The sequence below is a fragment of the Doryrhamphus excisus genome, chromosome 7, assembly GCF_030265055.1.
Source record: "Doryrhamphus excisus isolate RoL2022-K1 chromosome 7, RoL_Dexc_1.0, whole genome shotgun sequence".
In the NCBI taxonomy this organism is placed as follows: Eukaryota; Metazoa; Chordata; class Actinopteri; order Syngnathiformes; family Syngnathidae; genus Doryrhamphus; species Doryrhamphus excisus.
The window spans coordinates 1,404,295-1,425,918 of NC_080472.1; the positions used below are offsets into that span (position 1 = coordinate 1,404,295).

At 40.7% G+C, this 21,624-nt stretch overlaps 1 protein-coding gene and 1 long non-coding RNA gene across 2 annotated transcripts in view; one reads left to right on the forward strand and one right to left on the reverse strand.

Annotated features, from left to right (window-relative positions):
* The window catches only part of lgr4 (leucine-rich repeat containing G protein-coupled receptor 4), a 46,590-nt gene extending 32,188 nt beyond the window's left edge, over positions 1 to 14,402 (reverse strand). Inside the window, exon 1 of the mRNA XM_058077039.1 lies at positions 13,628 to 14,402. Within this exon, the coding sequence (XP_057933022.1) occupies positions 13,628 to 13,833 (206 nt within the window). The 5' untranslated portion in view covers positions 13,834 to 14,402. The remainder of the gene's footprint in view (positions 1 to 13,627) is intronic.
* A 4,789-nt stretch (positions 14,403 to 19,191) lies between these two features.
* The window catches only part of LOC131131971 (uncharacterized), a 205,854-nt gene continuing 203,421 nt past the window's right edge, over positions 19,192 to 21,624 (forward strand). The window contains exon 1 of the long non-coding RNA XR_009130287.1: positions 19,192 to 19,230. This is a non-coding gene — a long non-coding RNA (uncharacterized LOC131131971). The remainder of the gene's footprint in view (positions 19,231 to 21,624) is intronic.

Genomic DNA, 21,624 nt, shown 5'->3' on the forward strand with positions numbered 1-21,624 from the left:
CCCCCACTCCGGTTTTTCACTCTCAATTTGGTCATCTTGAATTTCAGAAAAATGGAAAACTCTTGCAGAATGAGAGGCTTCTTCGGGAAAAAAAGCTCTGTACGCCATGCATTAAATAAAAGTAAAAATAAACAAAAACAAGAAAAAAATCCGCGATTTAGAAATGAACCGACACCCTCTGCAGCCCCCCCCCCCCTCCCGTTTTTCACTCACAATTTGGTCATCTTGAATTTCAGAGAAATGGAAAACTCTTGCAGAATGAAAGGCTTCGGAAAAAAAAGCTCTGGACACCATGCATTAAATAAAAGTAAAAAAAAACAAAAACAACAAAGAAATCCTGGATGAGAAATGACCCCCCCCCCCCACCCCCCTTTTCACTCTCAATTTGGTCATCTTGAATTTCAGAAAAATGGAAAACTCTTGCAGAATGAGAGGCTTCGGAGAAAAAAATGCATTAAATAAAAGTAAAAAAACAAAAACAAGAAAAAAAATCTGGGATTTAGAAATGAACCAACACCCACTGCACCCCCCCGTTTTTCACTCTCAATTTGGTCATCTTGAATTTCATAAAAATGGAAAACTCTTGCAGAATCAGAGGCTTCGGGAAAAAACGCTCTGGACGCCATGCATTAAATAAAAGTAAAAAAAAAACAAAAACAAGAACAAGAAAAAAATCCGGGATTTAGAAATGAACCGACACCCTCCGCAGCCCCCGCCCCCCCCCCCCCCCCCCGTTTTTCACTCTCAATTTGGTCATCTTGAATTTCATAAAAATGGAAAACTCTTGCAGAATGAGAGGCTTCGGAGAAAAAAAATGCATTAAATAAAAGTAAAAAAACAAAAACAAGAAAAAAATCTGGGATTTAGAAATGAACCGACACCCACTGCACCCCCCCCCCCCATCCCCAGTTTTTCACTCTCAATTTGGTCATCTTGAATTTCAGAGAAATGGAAAACTCTTGCAGAATGAGAGGCTCCTTCGGAAAAAAAAAACTCTGGACGCCATGCATTAAATAAAAGTAAAAAAAAACAAAAACAAGAAAAAAATCCAGGATTTAGAAATGAACCGACACCCTCCACAGCCCCCCCCCCAATTTGGTCATCTTTAATTTCATAAAAATGGAAGACTCTTGCAGAATGAGAGGCTTCGGAAAAAAAAGCTCTGAACGTCATGCATTAAATAAAAGTAAAAAAAAAAACAAAAACAAGAAAAAAATCCGGGATTTAGAAATGAACCGACACCCTCCGCAGCCCCCCCCCCCCCCCCCCTCCGTTTTTCACTCTCAATTTGGTCATCTTGAATTTCATTACCAGATCTCTCCAGGACCTTGTGTGTGTGTGTGTGGGGCCCCCCCAAAAAATCCGACAAGGATCATATTGCAGTCTTCCGCAGTCCCGACTACACTTAAACTACGCATACAATCCATACACTCATCATGGCTGCTACTATCTATAATCCATCTACAGTACATTTACTCGCCGGTACAGTTACTTAGACGCTTCCAACAACCCGGTCCTTATCCTCCAGTATTCCGTAGTCCACTTGGGAAACGCTGCCAAACAATTTAACATGTTCAGGAAGATTAAGTGCAGATTTTGTGGCTCGTACGCAGATGATGGGAGGCCTGCGTAGGACTGTAGCGTCCCTTCCTCCCTCACCATTTCTGGCTGCTTTACTCATTAAGGTCCTTGGGCCTGTCCTGGTTTCGACAGATTGAAGAGGACCCACACACAAAAAAAAAATGCAGCTGTGATAAATGATGACAAGACTAAATGGTTACATAATCCGGTATTGCTAAATATCAATCCCATGTGTTGTTTGGATACGGTATATTCAGGTTGAGGGTAAAATGAATACGAAAGTCGCAGACCTGTTTAGAGAATGAAGATGAACAGAAATATGGAAATACTTGCAAGTCAAATATAAGGATAAAGAGTCTTGAACCAGTCATGATGTGCAATACAGTAAACCTCGAATATATCGGACTCGGATATATCGGAAATTCGCTCACAACGGACAGATAAATGCCTCACTCACTCACTCACGGTGCAAGAAAAAAAAATAACCCTCTCAGTGTCAATATATTCTAAGCTGTTGTTTCAAACAAAGCTACAGGAGGTCATCACAACAAATGCCTCACTCACTCACTCACTCACTCACGGTGCAACAAAAAAATAACATGCTGTAGGTCACTATATGCTAAGCCGTTGTTTCAAACAAAGCTACAGGAGCTCATCACAACAAATGCCTCACTCACTCACTCACTCACTCACTCACTTACGGTGCAACAAAAAAAATAACCCTCTCAGTGTCAATATATTCTAAGCCGTTGTTTCAAACAAAGCTACAGGAGCTCATCACAACAAATGCCTCACTCACTCACTCACTCACGGTGCAACAAAAAAATAACATGCTGTAGGTCACTATATGCTAAGCCGTTGTTTCAAACAAAGCTACAGGAGCTCATCACAACAAATGCCTCACTCACTCACTCACTCACTCACTCACTCACTCACTCACGGTGCAACAAAAAAATAACATGCTGTAGGTCACTATATGCTAAGCCGTTGTTTCAAACAAAGCTACAGGAGCTCATCACAACAAATGCCTCACTCACTCACGGTGCAACAAAAAAATAATATGCTGTAGGTCACTATATGCTAAGCCGTTGTTTCAAACAAAGCTACAGGAGCTCATCACAACAAATGCCTCACTCACTCACTCACTCACTCACGGTGCAACAAAAAAATAACATGCTGTAGGTCACTATATGCTAAGCCGTTGTTTCAAACAAAGCTACAGGAGCTCATCACAACAAATGCCTCACTCACTCACTCACTCACTCACTCACGGTGCAACAAAAAAATAACATGCTGTAGGTCACTATATGCTAAGCTGTTGTTTCAAACAAAGCTACAGGAGCTCATCACAACAAATGCCTCACTCACTCACTCACTCACGGTGCAACAAAAAAATAACATGCTGTAGGTCACTATATGCTAAGCCGTTGTTTCAAACAAAGCTACAGGAGCTCATCACAACAAATGCCTCACTCACTCACTCACTCACGGTGCAACAAAAAAATAACATGCTGTAGGTCACTATATGCTAAGCCGTTGTTTCAAACAAAGCTACAGGAGCTCATCACAACAAATGCCTCACTCACTCACTCACTCACTCACGGTGCAACAAAAAAATAACATGCTGTAGGTCACTATATGCTAAGCCGTTGTTTCAAACAAAGCTACAGGAGCTCATCACAACAAATGCCTCACTCACTCACTCACTCACGGTGCAACAAAAAAATAACATGCTGTAGGTCACTATATGCTAAGCCGTTGTTTCAAACAAAGCTAAAGGAGCTCATCACAACAAATGCCTCACTCACTCACTCACGGTGCAACAAAAAAATAACATGCTGTAGGTCACTATATGCTAAGCCGTTGTTTCAAACAAAGCTACAGGAGCTCATCACAACAAATGCCTCACTCACTCACTCACGGTGCAACAAAAAAATAACATGCTGTAGGTCACTATATGCTAAGCCGTTGTTTCAAACAAAGCTACAGGAGCTCATCACAACAAATGCCTCACTCACTCACTCACTCACGGTGCAACAAAAAAATAACATGCTGTAGGTCACTATATGCTAAGCCGTTGTTTCAAACAAAGCTACAGGAGCTCATCACAACAAATGCCTCACTCACTCACTCACGGTGCAACAAAAAAATAACATGCTGTAGGTCACTATATGCTAAGCCGTTGTTTCAAACAAAGCTACAGGAGCTCATCACAACAAATGCCCCACTCACTCACTCACTCACGGTGCAACAAAAAAAATAACATGCTGTAGGTCACTATATGCTAAGCCGTTGTTTCAAACAAAGCTACAGGAGCTCATCACAACAAATGCCTCACTCACTCACTCACGGTGCAACAAAAAAATAACATGCTGTAGGTCACTATATGCTAAGCCGTTGTTTCAAACAAAGCTACAGGAGCTCATCACAACAAATGCCTCACTCACTCACTCACTCACTCACGGTGCAACAAAAAAATAACATGCTGTAGGTCACTATATGCTAAGCCGTTGTTTCAAACAAAGCTACAGGAGCTCATCACAACAAATGCCTCACTCACTCACTCACTCACTCACTCACGGTGCAACAAAAAAATAACATGCTGTAGGTCACTATATGCTAAGCCGTTGTTTCAAACAAAGCTACAGGAGCTCATCACAACAAATGCCTCAGTCACTCACTCACTCACTCACGGTGCAACAAAAAGATAACATGCTGTAGGTCACTATATGCTAAGCCGTTGTTTCAAACAAAGCTACAGGAGCTCATCACAACAAATGCCTCACTCACTCACTCACTCACTCACGGTGCAACAAAAAATAACATGCAGTAGGTCACTATATGCTAAGCCGTTGTTTCAAACAAAGCTACAGGAGCTCATCACAACAAATGCCTCACTCACTCACTCACTCACTCACTCACGGTGCAACAAAAAAATAACATGCTGTAGGTCACTATATGCTAAGCCGTTGTTTCAAACAAAGCTACAGGAGCTCATCACAACAAATGCCTCACTCACGGTGCAACAAAAAAATAACATGCTGTAGGTCACTATATGCTAAGCCGTTGTTTCAAACAAAGCTACAGGAGCTCATCACAACAAATGCCTCACTCACTCACTCACCGTGCAAGAAAAAAATAACATGCTGTAGGTCACTATATGCTAAGCCGTTGTTTCAAACAAAGCTACAGGAGCTCATCACAACAAATGCCTCACTCACTCACTCACTCACTCACTCACTCACGGTGCAACAAAAAAATAACATGCTGTAGGTCACTATATGCTAAGCCGTTGTTTCAAACAAAGCTACAGGAGCTCATCACAACAAATGCCTCACTCACTCACTCACTCACTCACTCACGGTGCAACAAAAAAATAACATGCTGTAGGTCACTATATGCTAAGCCGTTGTTTCAAACAAAGCTACAGGAGCTCGATTTTTCTGTAATGCATTTCCAATAAAAATTCATTGCATATATCGGATTTTTTATAACGGATTTCGCCTATCCGGACAAAATCTCCAGTCCCGTTCCAATGCATTTCCATTAAATTTCCCTCGCATATAGTATCGGATGGCCGCATCGTGGCCTTGCAAACAAACATGGTCGTCGCGATCACATGGGCTCTATCCGGATAGACGTGCTAGCGAGGCTGTATTGGGAGTAACAATATCTCGCCGATTTGATATTCAGGCCGATATAATGCAACACGGTATTGCCTCATTTTTTAAAAAACTATAAAACTGCTACTGTACGGTGAAAATTCCCGGTGGTCGTATTTGCTATTGTTCAGCGTTTCAGGTAGGAGATTCCAACAGGGTGTGAGGTTCACGTTATCAGACCAAGAATGCAGCTTCAATTGGAGCCGATGCAGATAATCTGGTTTATCTGTGGGCTGTAAATACCACAAAGCAGGAAATGACACCGACCACTGCCATGAAACCATGGAGCAAGAAGATAAACCAATTGCACTTTGAAAGCAAGCCCCCCCCCCCAAAAAAAAACAAAACAAAAAACAATAAACCATTATATTGGAAAACGACAACAAACCTTGTTCGAATATCTTTGTTTGTTGCTTTACTGCAGTTCAAAACCTGGTAAAATTTTTCCCTCGGGGCATTGAACACATCAGTTCATTATGTCAGCCTCTGCATACAAAAACTGCAATTCCAACTGCATAGGCAAGAGATTGTTTTTATTATACAGTAAACCTCGGATATATCGGATTCAATTGTTCCCACTGGTTTTGTCCGATATAAGCGAAATCCATTATATGCGTATACCGGAAAATGTCCGTTTTAAGCATATATGGGATTTATATCCGGTATATGCGTAAATCGAATTTTATCCGTTATAAAAAGGCACTTCCTTGACTATGTTTCCAATGTACCTGGCAACGCTGCAAATGCTGCAAATGACGTCGTATAGCGGCCTGTCACAATTCGGCGAATCGGAGCGCCACGATGCGGCCATCCGATATATGCGAGGGATATTTAATGGAAATGCATTGGAACGGGACTGGAGATTTTTTTATCCGAAATAGGCGAAATCCGTTATAAAAAAATCCGATATATGCAATGAATTTTTATTGGAAATGCATTACAGAAAAATCGGTTCTTTTTTTATCTGTCCGTTGTGAGCGAATTTCCGATATATCCGAGTCCGATATATCCGAGGTTTACTGTATAAAAAATATTCAGTGTGTATGGAGAATATCTGTTTATGGCTAAAACGAGCTGTGTGCAAAAATAACCGTGATTATCGTATTTTTTTCCCTCCACTCAGGACTTGCATGTCGTAATCAGACACTGTAAAATATTCCTTATATTAAAGTCAGGGTTTGGGCGCGGTCCCTCGCCGTTAAAAACATCTTCGGCACTCCTTCAAATGTCCAAATTATTTCGGTATCCGTGTTTTCATAGCGTTTTTCCATTGTTACATTTGCAATGCAATGTCATATATAAATTGAGCTAATTCGTGGACTTTTTGCTAAACGGTTAATCGGCATAGCCCAGCAAGCTTTTGGAGCCTGAGTGGAACCAATAAAAAAAAAAGACCCCGGAATTTCGAACCAATTGTGTAACCACAACAATGGAAAAGCAAAGCACCAAAAAAAAAAAACAGTTCCGGAAAAAAAATCGGAGTACCCGGAGTACTGCAATGATATCAGCCTCCCTCCCCTATGGAGGACAGAGACAGCATTCGGCAGTCGACAAATGAATTGACTTGAATTCATTCATTTTCTAGCGCTTGTTCTCACAATGTTGCGAGGGTGCTGGAGCCTATCCCAGCCGTCTTCGAACGAGAGGCGGGGTTACACCCTGGACTGGTGGCCAGCCAATCACAGGGCACATATAGACAAACAACCATTCACACTCACATTCGTACCTATGGACAATTTGGAGTCGCCAATTAAGCGACTAGCATGTTTTTGGAATGTGGGAGGAAATCGGAGTACCCGGAGTACTGCAATGACATCAGCCACCCTCCCACTTGTGGACAGAGTCAGCACATATAGACAAACAACCATTCACACTCACATTCATACCTATGGACAATTTGGAGTCGCCAATTCAGCGACCTTGGAATGTGGGAGGAAATCGGGAGTACCCGGAGTACTGCAATGATATCAGCCTCCCTCCCAGCATTGCAGCGCCATCTATGGAATTTGGGAGGAAACCGGAGTACCCGAAAAAAAACCCACGCATGCACGGGGAGAACATGCAAACTTTACACAGAGATGGCCGTGGGTGGAATTGGACTCGGGGTCTCCTCGCTGTGAGGCCTGCGTGACAACCACTCGACCACCGTGCATTTCATTCACATTATGTAAATTCACCCGTTTAACGGTCTGTTTTCATTGGCCAATTTCGAGATTCCATCTGCGTTGCCACAGAAATCCCGGGTTGCCAAATGGTGTACACAAAAACAAAAATCAAGGTGTGTTTCTTGCATCAGGCGTCCACTCCATAAACAAATACAGTGCAGCCCATCCGGGAGTCCTGGCTCGCGGTGGTGCCGGACTGAAAGCCAGATCCTGAACACCTCATCCAATGTTTATAAATTTACTGATTAATTTTCACGAGCTGTGAAAGTCCCGAATCCCGGCTTCTCAGCAATCAGTCACCGTTTAACCAAGAATGTTGGCAGAGAGGGAAAAAAAAATTCGAATAATTAGTCGTTGGAAACTGTGTAACAGAGTGGGAATAGGTAACCGGGGAAAGTGTGTGTGTGGGGGGGGGGGAGATTTAATATTTTTCCTTTTTTTACAAGTCCTCCAACTTTGACTGACTGGCTTCTTTCACCTCTGCTGACCAAGAACAAAAGTATCATTCATAAAAATAAAAAAAAATAAAAAAAAGGGGGGGGGGGGGGGGGCTGTGGGCACCATTGGCGAGGCAAGCCGCACGAGTGAACTACAGGACCCCTGATGGCATGACAACCCCCCCCCCCCCAAGTCTTCAACCTAGTACAGTACTGGGAGGCTTTAAAAGCTACCTGTTGACACTTCTGAAGGCGCAGGAGTTGACACAACTCCAGTAAACTACATACTTTCGGAAGGTGTGTTTGCCTCACATGGCGTGTTCGCAGGTCCTCATAATTTCTCTCCTTTGCTCCCCCCCCCCCCCCCCCCCCCGACAAAGCAGTTTCTCATCGAAAAAAAAACAAACAGTCTTGATTTGCTGACTGTTTGCATTTTGTACCGCTTACCCGAGTCAGGGTCGCAGAGTTGGAGTCTATCCCGGTTGACTTCAGGCAAAAAAATCACAGTGACTTGCAGTCTTATATTTTTATGTATTTATTTTTGCTTTATTTTAGATTTATTGCATCATCTAATATACATTTTTTACCCATTAATTGAAGTCAGTATATTATTTTTGCTTATTTCTTCATGATTTGTAGCCAACCATTTTGTACCGCTTACCCTGGTCAGTAGTCTTATATTTTTATGTATTTATTTTTGCTTTATTTTAGTTTTATTCCATCAGTATTTAATATACATTTTTTTTTACCCTTTATTTGAAGTCAGTATTTTGTTTTGCTTACTTATTCCTTCATGATTTGTAGCCAACCATTTTGTACCGCTTACCCTGGTCAGTAGTCTTATATTTTTATGTATTTATTTTTGCTTTATTATAGTTTTATTCCATCAGTATTTAATATACATTTTTTTACCCTTTAATTGAAGTCAGTAAAAAAAATTTTGCTTACTTATTCCTTCATGATTTGCAGCCAACCATTTTGTACCGCTTACCCTGGTCAGTAGTCTTGTATTTTTATGTATTTATTTTTGCTTTATTTTAGTTTTATTCCATCAGTATTTAATATACATTTTTTTTTACCCTTTAATTGAAGTCAGTAAAATTTTTTTGCTTACTTATTCCTTCATGATTTGTAGCCAAATATTTTGTACCGCTTACCCTGGGTCAGTAGTCTTATATTTTTATGTATTTATTTTTGCTTTATTTTAGTTTTATTCCATCAGTATTTAATATACATTTTTTTTTACCCTTAATTGAAGTCAGTAATTTTTTTTTGCTTACTTATTCCTTCATGATTTGCAGCCAACCATTTTGTACCGCTTACCCTGGTCAGTAGTGTTATATTTTTATGTATTTATTTTTGCTTTATTTTAGTTTTATTCCATCAGTATTTAATATACATTTTTTTTACCCTTTAATTGAAGTCAGTAAAAATTTTTTGCTTACTTATTCCTTCATGATTTGCAGCCAACCATTTTGTACCGCTTACCCTGGTCAGTAGTGTTATATTTTTATGTATTTATTTTTGCTTTATTTTAGTTTTATTGCATCAGTATTTAATATACATTTTTTTTACCCTTTAATTGAAGTCAGTAATTTTTTTTGCTTACTTATTCCTTCATGATTTGCAGCCAACCATTTTGTACCGCTTACCCTGGTCAGTAGTGTTATATTTTTATGTATTTATTTTTGCTTTATTTTAGATTTATTGCATCATCTAATATACATTTTTTACCCATTAATTGAAGTCAGTAATTTTTTTTTTGCTTACTTATTCCTTCATGATTTGTAGCCAACCATTTTGTACCGCTTACCCTGGTCAGTAGTCTTATATTTTTATGTATTTATTTTTGCTTTATTTTAGATTCATTGCATCATCTAATATACATTTTTTACTCATTAATTGAAGTCAGTACATTTTTTTTGCTTACTTATTCCTTCATGATTTGTAGCCAACCATTTTGTACCGCTTACCCTGGTCAGTAGTGTTATATTTTTATGTATTTATTTTTGCTTTATTTTAGTTTTATTCCATCAGTATTTAATATACATTTTTTTTACCCTTTAATTGAAGTCAGTAAAACATTTTTGCTTACTTATTCCTTCATGATTTGCAGCCAACCATTTTGTACCGCTTACCCTGGTCAGTAGTCTTATATTTTTATGTATTTATTTTTGCTTTATTTTAGTTTTATTCCATCAGTATTCCATATAAAAAAAAATTACCTTTTAATTGAAGTCAGTAATTTTTTTTGGCTTACTTATTCCTTCATGATTTTATTAATATTTGTTATTCTTTTTCAATTTAATTTATATTTTCACTTTTATAGAAATCAGTCTTTTATATGTATTTATTTATTCCTTCACGATTTTGCTGATATTTTCTAAATTTTTCTCATTTTTAAATTATTTTATTCCTTAATTATTTTATTTATTTTTGTATACTTTTTATTTAAAGCTCTTGTTATTTTACTCACTTTATATTTAATTAATGTAATTATTTCTTATACTTAGTTGTTATAATTATTTTATTATTTGTCACTTTTTTTACTCTTAATTCATATTTATTTATATTTGATTTTGTTCATTAAAATCTTTCACATTTTTATTGAAGTTATTATTTTTTTATATTTATTTATTCTTTCATTATTTTATTTATATTTTTAGACTTTGTGTTGTTTATCAATCAGTTGGCTTTGGAGGAATTAATTTTGTCGAGGAAATGACCAAATTGCACAAATTCAAATAACATCATCAATGAAAATAACATTTTTCATTGAATTTGAAAAAGGTGACAGAAACCATGAAACCATTAAAATTAAACATTTGGACATATTTGGATGTATTTAAATAATATTTAGTGCTTCTGGGAATTACAGAAGCGTGATAGCAAAACATTCAATGCGGACAAAAAAAAAAAAAAAAAAATAGCTCAACAGAATAATTAATAACAAAACACCCAAGCATTTTATCCCTAACATATGAACAAAACGATTGTTGTTGGGGGGGCGGGTATTAACCCGGCGGGAAAAAGCTATTGCAGCTGCAATACGTCTCACTAATCCATCACGATCCCCAAACCCAAGCACTTCGCATACAAAAGGCAGAGGGAGTGGGAGAGGACAACGAAAGTTCAAGACACAAGAGAACAAATGATGCAAGACAGCGAACGGGGGACAACCTTTTTTAACGCGGCAAAAAAAAAAAAAAAAAAAAACTTTCTACTGCATATTTAAGCACTTTGGTAGGTTTTATACTACTAAGGTGTGTACAAATTGCAATGCACGGTCACACTAGGACGTGGGTTTTTTGCGGGTACTCCGGTTTCCTCCCACATTGTAAAAAAAAACATGCTAGGTTAATTAGCGACTCCAAATTGTCCATAGGTATGAATGTGAGTGTGAATGGTTGTTTGTCTATATGTGCCCTGTGATTGGCTGGCGACCAGTCCAGGGTGTACCCCACCTCTCGTTCGAAGATGGCTGAGATAGGCTCCAGCACCCCCCGCAACCCTCGTGAGGAAAAGCTAAAGAAAATGAATGAATTTTTGGGCCACACGCGGTCGTGTGGTTTGCGCAGCTAGGAGACCCGGGTTCAATTCCACCCTCTGCCATCTCTGCGTGCATGCGTGGGTTTTTTTCCGGGTACTCCGGTTTCCTCCCACATTCCAAAAAAAAAACATGCTAGGTTAATTAGCGACTCCAAATTGTCCATAGGTATGAATGTGAGTGTGAATGGTTGTTTGTCTATATGTGCCCTGTGATTGGCTGGCTCGCCCGAAGACTGCTGGGATAGGTTCCAGCACCCCCGCGACGATAAATGAATTAATTAATTAAATAATATATTCATTTAAAAAACTATTTTTAGGCTGCACGCGGTCGTGTGGTTTGCGCAGCTAGGAGACCCGGGTTCAATTCCACCCTCTGCCATCTCTGCGTGGCGTTTGCACGTTCTCCCCATGCAAAACCCGGGTTTTTTCCGGGTACTCCGGTTTCCTCCCACATTCAAAAAAAAAAAACATGCTAGGTTAATTAGCGACTCCAAATGTGAGTGTGAATGGTTGTTTGTCTATATGTGCCCTGTGATTAGCTGGCTCGCCCAAAGACAGCTGGGATAGGCTCCAGCACCCCCCGCAACCATCTCTGTGTGGAGTACTCCGGTTTCCTCCCACATTCCCAAAAAAAAACATGCTAGGTTAATTAGCGACTCCAAATTGTCCATAGGTATGAATGTGAGTGTGAATGGTTGTTTGTCTATATGTGCCCTGTGATTGGCTGGCTCGCCCGAAGACAACTGGGATAGGCTCCAGCACCCCCCGCAACCATCTCTGTGTGGAGTACTCCGGTTTCCTCCCACATTCCCCCCAAAAAAACATGCTAGGTTAATTAGCGACTCCAAATTGTCCATAGGTATGAATGTGAGTGTGAATGGTTGTTTGTCTATATGTGCCCTGTGATTGGCTGGCTCGCCTGACGACAGCTGGGATACGCTCCAGCACCCCCGCGACGATAAATGAATGAATTAATAAAATAATATATTCATTTAAAAAACTATTTTAGGCTGCACGTGGTCGTGTGGTTTGCGCAGCTAGGAGACCCGGGTTCAATTCCACCCTCTGCCATCTCTGCGTGGCGTGTGCACGTTCTCCCCGTGCAAAACCCGGGTTTTTTCCGGGTACTCCGGTTTCCTCCCACATTCCAAAAAAAAAACATGCTAGGTTACTTAGCGACTCCAAATGTGAGTGTGAATGGTTGTTTGTCTATATGTGCCCTGTGATTGGCTGGCCACCAGTCCAGGGTGTACCCCGCCTCTCGTTCGAAGACGGCTGAGATAGGCTCCAGCACCCCCCGCAACCATCTCTGTGTGGAGTACTCCGGTTTCCTCCCACATTCCCCCCAAAAAAACATGTTAGGTTAATTAGCGACTCCAAATTGTCCATAGGTATGAATGTGAGTGTGAATGGTTGTTTGTCTATATGTGCCCTGTGATTGGCTGGCTCGCCCGAAGACAGCTGGGATAGGCTCCAGCACCCCCCGCAACCATCTCTGTGTGGAGTACTCCGGTTTCCTCCCACATTCCCAAAAAAAAACATGCTAGGTTAATTAGCGACTCCAAATTGTCCATAGGTATGAATGTGAGTGTGAATGGTTGTTTGTCTATATGTGCCCTGTGATTGGCTGGCTCGCCCGAAGACAGCTGGGATAGGCTCCAGCACCCCCCACGACCCTCGTGAGGAAAAGCAGTAGAAAATGAATTAATTAATTAATTTTTGGGCCGCACGCAGCCGTGTGGTTTGCGCAGCTAGGAGACCCCGGGTTCAATTCCACCCTCTGCCATCTCTGCGTGGCGTTTGCACGTTCTCCCCGTGCATGCGTGGGTTTTCTTCGGTTTCCTCCCACATTCCAAAAACATGCTAGGTTAATTAGCGACTCCAAATTGTCCATAGGTATGAATGTGAGTGTGAATGGTTGTTTGTCTATATGTGCCCTGTGATTGGCTGGCTCGCCTGACGACAGCTGGGATAGGCTCCAGCACCCGAACGTGCGGAAAAGCGGTATAAAATGAATGAATTAAAGAAATGCACATAGCCCTTAACATCATGTGCATGGGGGGGGGGGGGGGGGGGATAATCCCATAGAATGTTGACCTCAATTCTAAAACAGAATAATATTTTTTGCAGAATAGTGTGCAACCCTATTCCAAAACATGATCTGCTAATGTGGTGCACATCTTTTAGTAAACAACATACCCGGTTTTAAGGGTGGCATATGCTGGGTACTTACAGGTAGTAGGTGAAGGCACTGAGGCCGGTCGGCACGGTGGTCAATCCCCTCCCGGAGCAGTCGGCACCTCCATCTTCATCGCAGCTGCATGAGGGGGAACAAACAGCCGGGGTCGACTGCTCTTGGCCGGTGGCTCCGAGGCGAAGGAAGCACCAGAGACACATCCAAAACAAACCCGAACGCATTTTCGGATAATAATAACGCATATTATTAATAATAATAATAAAGACGGAAGTGGGGTTTGTTTGTTTTGTTGGTTTCTATCGACGTCGACCTCTCGTGCGGGTGGCTGGGCATTGAAGAGATGGTCGAAGTTAAGCGTCCGCGCGGTTGTGTTATTTCAAAAAAAATAGCGCCTTAAATAAGCAATTTGTGTTAAAAAGCCGCCATTGTCTTATAAAACGAGTGTTGCACCTAGCTAAGAGGCGGTTATACAACGCCTGAACGTGGCATTAGTCCGTAAAAATAAAGTTGTTAGCGCTGCTGCTGGCGACAGCCGCGGTAGCCTACCTTGCTGCCCCATTATAAGTAACCGCAAACCGAGCGGCGCCTGTTAGCGCTAAAAAAATTTTAAAAAAAAATACAAAAAAAAGGTTCGTAGTTCGCCTCCAGTAAAAACCACCATTTGCTTGATACCGTTCTCTTTCTTCGTAATAATATAAAGACCCTGCGGTAACAACCTGGAGCTGTGGTCCGGCCTGTTGTGTCACACTGCACTGTGCTCCTCCAGCCACCTTCATTCCTGCCCCGCCGGAAGTTCAACTCGGAGAAAACAAACCCCCCCACGTCAGGTACTTCTCGGCTTTTAATTAGCTTATTCTTCACGATTCAATCCAACTCAAATAAAAATTCAAAAAATCATTTACAACACAAATTTAATGTGGTTTCTTATTAGATTTTATTAATATATTAATTAATATATTAGATATTAAAACTTCTGAGCGGTTCATGTTTTTTTTGTACGATGGGTGGGTTTCATTTATATCATCATTGATGCCGGTGCCAAATCAGTAATGACACAATGGAAAACATGTAAATTATGATAATGATAATAGTTTAATTTCATTTGAACATGCATCAGATTACAATTGAATGCATCACATAATCAGTTCCCAGTTCCACGTGTCCAAAAGGAGTAGGAAGAAGCAAAGCTTATTAAATCCTACCCCTCCATCTGGTACTTTTACAATCAGTAACTGTTATATTTGTTCACTTCCTGCTTTCCTACTAATATAGTTTAAGGTTTTTTTGTTGTTTTTTTTTGTTGTTATCGTGGAGCCGACATCCAAAAAGTTGATGCTTTAAGCTCCTGTGTCAAAGCGCTAGCATATTAGCATAGCTCATACTGCATAGCATAGCGTAGTACTGTACAGTAGCTGTTACTGTTAATTTGTTCACTTCCTGTCTGTCTGGTATAATTATTTTTTTTAATTATTTTGTATTTTGTATATATATATATATATATAGTAAAAAATTCAAAATAATATATTTTTATTTTTATTTTTTAAATTATTTTGTATTTTGTATATATATATATATATTATAAAAAAAATCAAAATAATATATTTTTATTTTTATTTTTTTAATTATTTTGTATTTTGTATATATATATATATATTATAAAAAATTCAAAATAATATATTTTTATTTTTATTTTTTTAATTATTTTGTATTTTGTACGAAATAAATACAAAATTATATATATATAAATTTTTAAAATATATTTTTTTATTTTCATATTTTTATTTATGGGTTGCACGGCGGACGTGTGGCGGGCACGCAGACCTCACAGCTAGGAGACCCGGGTTCAATTCCACCCTCTTGCCATCTCTGTGTGCATGCGTGGGTTTTCTCCGGGTACTCCGGTTTCCTCCCACATTCCAAAAAAAAACATGCTAGGTTAATTAGCGACTCCAAATTCTCCATAGGTATGAATGTGAGTGTGAATGGTTGTTTGTCTATATGTGCCCTGTGATTGGCTGGCCAACAGTCCAGGGTATATACCCCGCCTCTCGTCCGAAGACACCTGGGATAGGCTCCAGCACCCCCGCGACCCTCGTGAGGAAAAGCGGTAGAAAATGAATGAATGAATGAAAAATGAAGTTACAGTAACGTTGTGGTGGTTGATCTCGCCGCCACATGGTGTCTTTGGGAGCAGCGAGAACAACCTTAAATGTTCATTTATCGCTTTCATTGGTCATTTGAGACAATAAGGATGATTCATTTTAAGTTAATTGAAGAAGAACAGGGTGCCATTGTTCCAGGAGAAGTCTTGGCGTGTTGTTGCAAGTCTGGGAAATGCTCCCATCGCAGTAAAGGCATATCTTATCTTATTTATGACATCCTCGTAAAAATATTGTGTAATAGAGACAAGAACAGCAGCACATTTTCAGAATAAAATGTGTTGAGTCCTGAAATGTAACAATTATAATGGGACAACCTATAATGATGTTATTGTTAACTGTATATTATGCAGTGTTTTACCATACATACTAGCATAGCTACTATGTACTTGTGTGTACTTGCTGACGAGTTGGACTCGGTTTTTCGTATGATGTGAATCTCACTTATCTTCTGTCAAAAATGCATGGCAGAACGCACTCTGAAATAGTATCTACAGTAAACCTCGGATATATCGGACTCGGATATATCGGAAATTCGCTCACAACGGACAGATAAAAAAAAGAACCGATTTTTCTGTAATGCATTTCCAATAAAAATTCATTGCATATATCGGATTTTTTTAATAACGGATTTCGCCTATTTCGGATAAAATCTCCAGTCCCGTTCCAATGCATTTCCATTAAATTTCCCTCGCATATACGTAGTATCGGATGGCCGCATCGTGGCGCTCCGATTCGCCGAATCGTGACAGGCCGCTATACGACGTCATTTGCAGCGTTTGCAGCGTTGCCTGCGCGTCCAGGTACATTGGAAACATAGTCAAGGAAGTGCCTTTTTATAACGGATAAAATTTTCCGGTATACGCATATAACGGATTTCGCTTATATCGGACAAAACCAGTGGGAACAATTGAATCCGATACATCCGAGGTTTACTGTATTTGACATTTCCACTATCGATGTTGTGCCAACAACTTCTGAGCTCCACGGTACCACCGGTGCCTCTGACAAAGTGTGTCCGACAATGTGTGCTCCTTCTTGGGCAGGCGAGGTGGACACAGTGTCCTTGTGTCCCGGTTTTAAAAAAGTCCAAAGGGCTTACTACTTCTCTTGAGCTCCACGACACCAGCGGTGCTTCATATAAAGTGTGTCCGACAATGAGTGCTCCTTCTTGGGCAGGCGAGGTGGACCTAGTGTCCTTGTGTCCCGGTTCTCCTGAGCTCCACGGTACCAGCGGTGCCTCTGACAAAGTGTGTCTGACAATGAGTGCTCCTCATCGGGCAGGCGAGTTGGACGCAGTGCCCTCGTGTCCCGGTTCTTCTGAGCTCCACGACACCAGTGGTGCTTTTGACAAAGTGTGTCCGACAATTAGTGCTCCTCATCGGGCAGGCGAGGTGGACCTAGTGTCCTTGTGTCCCGGTTTTCCTGAGCTCCACGGTACCAGCAGTGCCTCTGACAAAGTGTGTCCAACAATGAGTGCTCCTCCTCGGCCAGGCAAGGTGGACGCAGTGCCCTCACGTACCGGTTCTTCTGAGCTCCACGACACCAGTGGTGCTTTTGACAAAGTGTGTCCGACAATTAGTGCTCCTCATCGGGCAGGCGAGTTGGACGCAGTGCCCTTGTGTCCCGGTTTTCCTGAGCTCCACGGTACCAGCGGTGCCTCTGACAAAGTGTGTCCGACAATGAGTGCTCCTCCTCGGGCAGGCGAGGTGGACGCAGTGCCCTCACATATCGGTTCTCCTGAGCTTCCACGGTACCAGCGGTGCCTCTGACAAAGTGTGTCCGACAATGAGTGCTCCTTCTTGGGCAGGCGAGGTGGACACAATACCCTCGTGTCCAAGTTTTCCTGAGCTCCACGGTACCAGCAGTGCTTTGGACAAAGTGTGTCCGACAATGAGTGCTCCTCATTGGGCAGGCGAGTTGGACGCAGTGCCGTTGTGTCCCGGTTCTCTTGAGCTCCACGACACCATGTTCAATATTTCAAGTTAATTAACATAATAAGATTTATGTTGGCTGCACGGCTGTCAAGTGGTTGGCGCGCAGACCTCACAGCTAGGAGACCAGGGTTCAATTCCACCCTATATATATGTACTATATAAAAAAAATTCAAAATAATATTTTTTAATTTTAATTTTTTTTATTATTTTGTATTTTGTACAAAATAAATACAAAATAATAATAATATAAAAAATATATATAATTTTTTAATTTTTTTTTACGGGCTGCACGGTGGACGTGTGGTTAGCACGCAGACCTCACAGCTAGGAAACCCGGGTTCAATTCCACCCTCGGCCATCTCTGTGTGGAGTTTCCATGTTCTCCACCGTGCATGCGTGGGTTTTCTCCGGGTACTCCGGTTTCCTCCCACATTCCAAAAAAAAAACATGCTAGGCTAATTAGCGACTCCAAATTGTCCATAGGTATGAATGTGAGTGTGAATGGTTGTTTGTCTATATGTGCCCTGTGATTGGAAAATGAATGAATGAATGAGGTTTATGTTTTGTAAGTGTACAGGAGTAGAGAGTACTTTTTCAAATCAAATAACTGTAAAAAAACATTGTGACGAACTGCTCTACAGTATTATTCCAATTATAAATAAGGAACCAGTTCACCACTATCTTTACTGGTATTTCATTAATGGAGTGACATGCGCCAATAGAGTTTGACAGCAAAGCATTCTAACAATACTACTATGTGATTTAACAGTTATTTATATTTGGAATACTGCAGTATTAAATGCAGTAACAAAATAAAAAACAGCAAGTGTTTACTTCAAGTGAGTCAATGAAGCTGAATCGGTATGAAGAGAAACACTACCCCACAGTGGTTAGAGTTTCTTAGTGCTTCACACTCCTTTTTCCACTCACATACTTCCGCCCCCACGGAATTCTCCCCCATTCCCGAGCCTGGGCTCCGTTGCGGATGATTTGGGGGAAAAGAGTCAAGGTCCAGTCCGGAACCATTCACACTCAAAAATATTCATATTTTTTTTGTAAAACTCCAGTACTGTACTACATTGGTAGTAGTCAGAAAATAATTTATATTATATTTTTAACCATAATTTCATTCATATCACAATATTTTCATAATTTTTTTGTTCTTTTAGCATCTCAAATGGCATTTATCAACATTACTGAATTAATTTTTGCCTTTAATTTGTTGATTAATTCATTAATTTTCTACCGGGGTGCTGGAGCATATCCCAGCTGACCGAGGTTGGAATTGAACTCGGGTCTCCTCGCTGTGAGGCCTAAGCGCTAAATCACTAATTATATAATTTGTTGATAGCTAGATTTGTTGATAGCGAGATACCCTCGGCCATCTCTGTGAGGGGCTGCACGGTGGAGGAGTGGTTAGCGAGGCAGAACTCACAGCTCGGTGACCCGAGTTCAATTCCACCCTCGGTCATCTCTGTGTGGATGCGTGGGGTTTCTACGGGTACTCCGGTTTCCTCCCACATTCCAAAAAAAAACATGCTAGGTTAATTAGCGACTCCAAATTGTCCATAGGTATAAAATGTGAGTGTGAATGGTTGTTTGTCTATATGTGCCCTGTGATTGGCTGGCTCGCCCGAAGACAGCTGGGATAGGCTCCAGCACCCCCCCCCCACGACCCTGGTGAGGATAAGCGGTAGAAAATGAATTATTCATTCATTCATTCATTTTCTACCGCTTTTTCCTCACAAGGGTCGCGGGGGTGCTGGAGCCTATCCCAGCTGTCTTTGGGCGAGAGGCGGGGTACACCCTGGACTGGTGGCCAGCCAATCACAGGGCACATATAGACAAACAACCATTCACACTCACATTCATACCTATGGACAATTTGGAGTCGCTAATTAACCTAGCGTGTTTTTGGACCCACGCATGCACGGTGAGAACATGCACAGAGATGGCCGTTACCTCACAGTCGCCGGGATTCTTCTCGGAACAATTTGTCCTCCATTTCTGCCGAGGAATTATATCCCAAAATAAACGTTTAACATGAGAATGTCAGCTTAATAGTTGAAATTTTCCGGGTCACCGTGTCCACAAGGCTCATCCATGTAAGTAAGTCGGTACAAACCCATCCCAGTTCCAGATCTATTCAGTTCCGACTAAATTATATATATATATATATATATAATTATTTATTATTATTTTGTATTTATTTTGTACAAAATAAAAAATAATTACAAAAATAAAAAATGTATATATACATATATATATATATTATTTTTATTATTTTGTTTTTATTTTGTACAAAATAAAAAATAATTAAAAAAATAAAAAATTTATATATACATATATATATATTTTATTTTTATTATTTTGTTTTTATTTTGTACAAAATAAAAAATAATTAAAAGAATAAAAAAATATTATTTTGAATTTTTTATATCGTATATATATATATATATATATATATATATATATATATATATATATATATATATATATATATATATATATACTATAGGGTGGAATCGAACCCTGGTCTCCTAGCTGTGAGGTCTGCGCGCTAACCACTCGACCGCCGTGCAGCCAACATAAACCTTATTATGCTAATTGACTTGAAATATTGAACATAATTCATTGGTTCATTCATTTTATCATCATTTCATATTCAGTTCCGACTGGAGGTTGAACGGTTTAATAGTCTCTCAGTCGGGAGACATGAAATTGGTGTGAATGAGACGCAACAACACATCGAGACCTGAATCGCGGCAGTTCTCCGTATGTCCTCAAAAGCTCCTTTCACTGGCTCCAAAATGGTTATTTATATATATATATATATAATACGAAAAATGACAAGCACTTCATTACCTTGAAACGGCAATGAAGTCTACATTTCATTCGTTTTGCAGCCTGACCGCAGTCATCTTTTTTTTTTTACCTGAGATGCTCCTTATTTTCGCTATCAGACAAAAGAATCTTTTATTCCATTCTGGAAAAGACGGTCCAAGGCTGTTGTAGAAGAAGGTGAGCACCGTGACCGCAGACGGCTTATTTCATGTTATTATCACACAAACCCTCACTTTGCAAATAACCGTCCCAGCCAAGGTCCAAGGGCTTTTATTTAAAAGGAAAAATAAAGTTTTATACTGCTGGAATTGATTCATGGGGAGTTATGTCCCGGTACCACAACGAAAAACGCTGAGAAAATGATACATCCTGTTACATATTTAGTAAGGAAACAGGAGTCGGGAATACAAGATTTGCAATAAAAGTTATTTCTGTTTTTTCATTTTTTTTTCAAAATTTTATTTCAAATTTTCAAGTTTATTCATTAATTTTCTACTGCTTATCTTCATGAGCATGAAGAAGGGATGAATGGATGGATGGATGATGGTCAGAGGGATAGATGGATGGATGGACAAAGGGATGGATGGATGGATGGATGGATGGATGGATGGATGATGGACGGAGGGATGGATGGATGGATGGACAGAGGGATGGACGGAGGGATGGATGGACGGAGGGAGGGGTGGAGGGACAAATGGATGGACAGAGGGATGGACGAAGGGATGGATGGACGGATGGATGGATGGAGGGATGGACAGAGGGATGGATGGATGGATGGACAGAGGGATGGACAGAGGGATGGATGGACAGAGGGATGGATGGATGGATGGACAGAGGTATGGACAGAGGTATGGATGGAGGGACGAATGGATGGACAGAGGGATGGACGAAGGGATGGATGGACGGATGGATGGACGGAGGGATGGATGGATGGACAGAGGGATGGACGGAGGGATGGACGGAGGGATGGATGGACAGAGGGATGGACGGAGGGATGGATGGATGGATGGACAGAGGGATGGATGGAGGGATGGATGGACGATGGACAGAGGGATGGATGGAGGGATGGATGGATAGACGGCCGGGGGGCGAA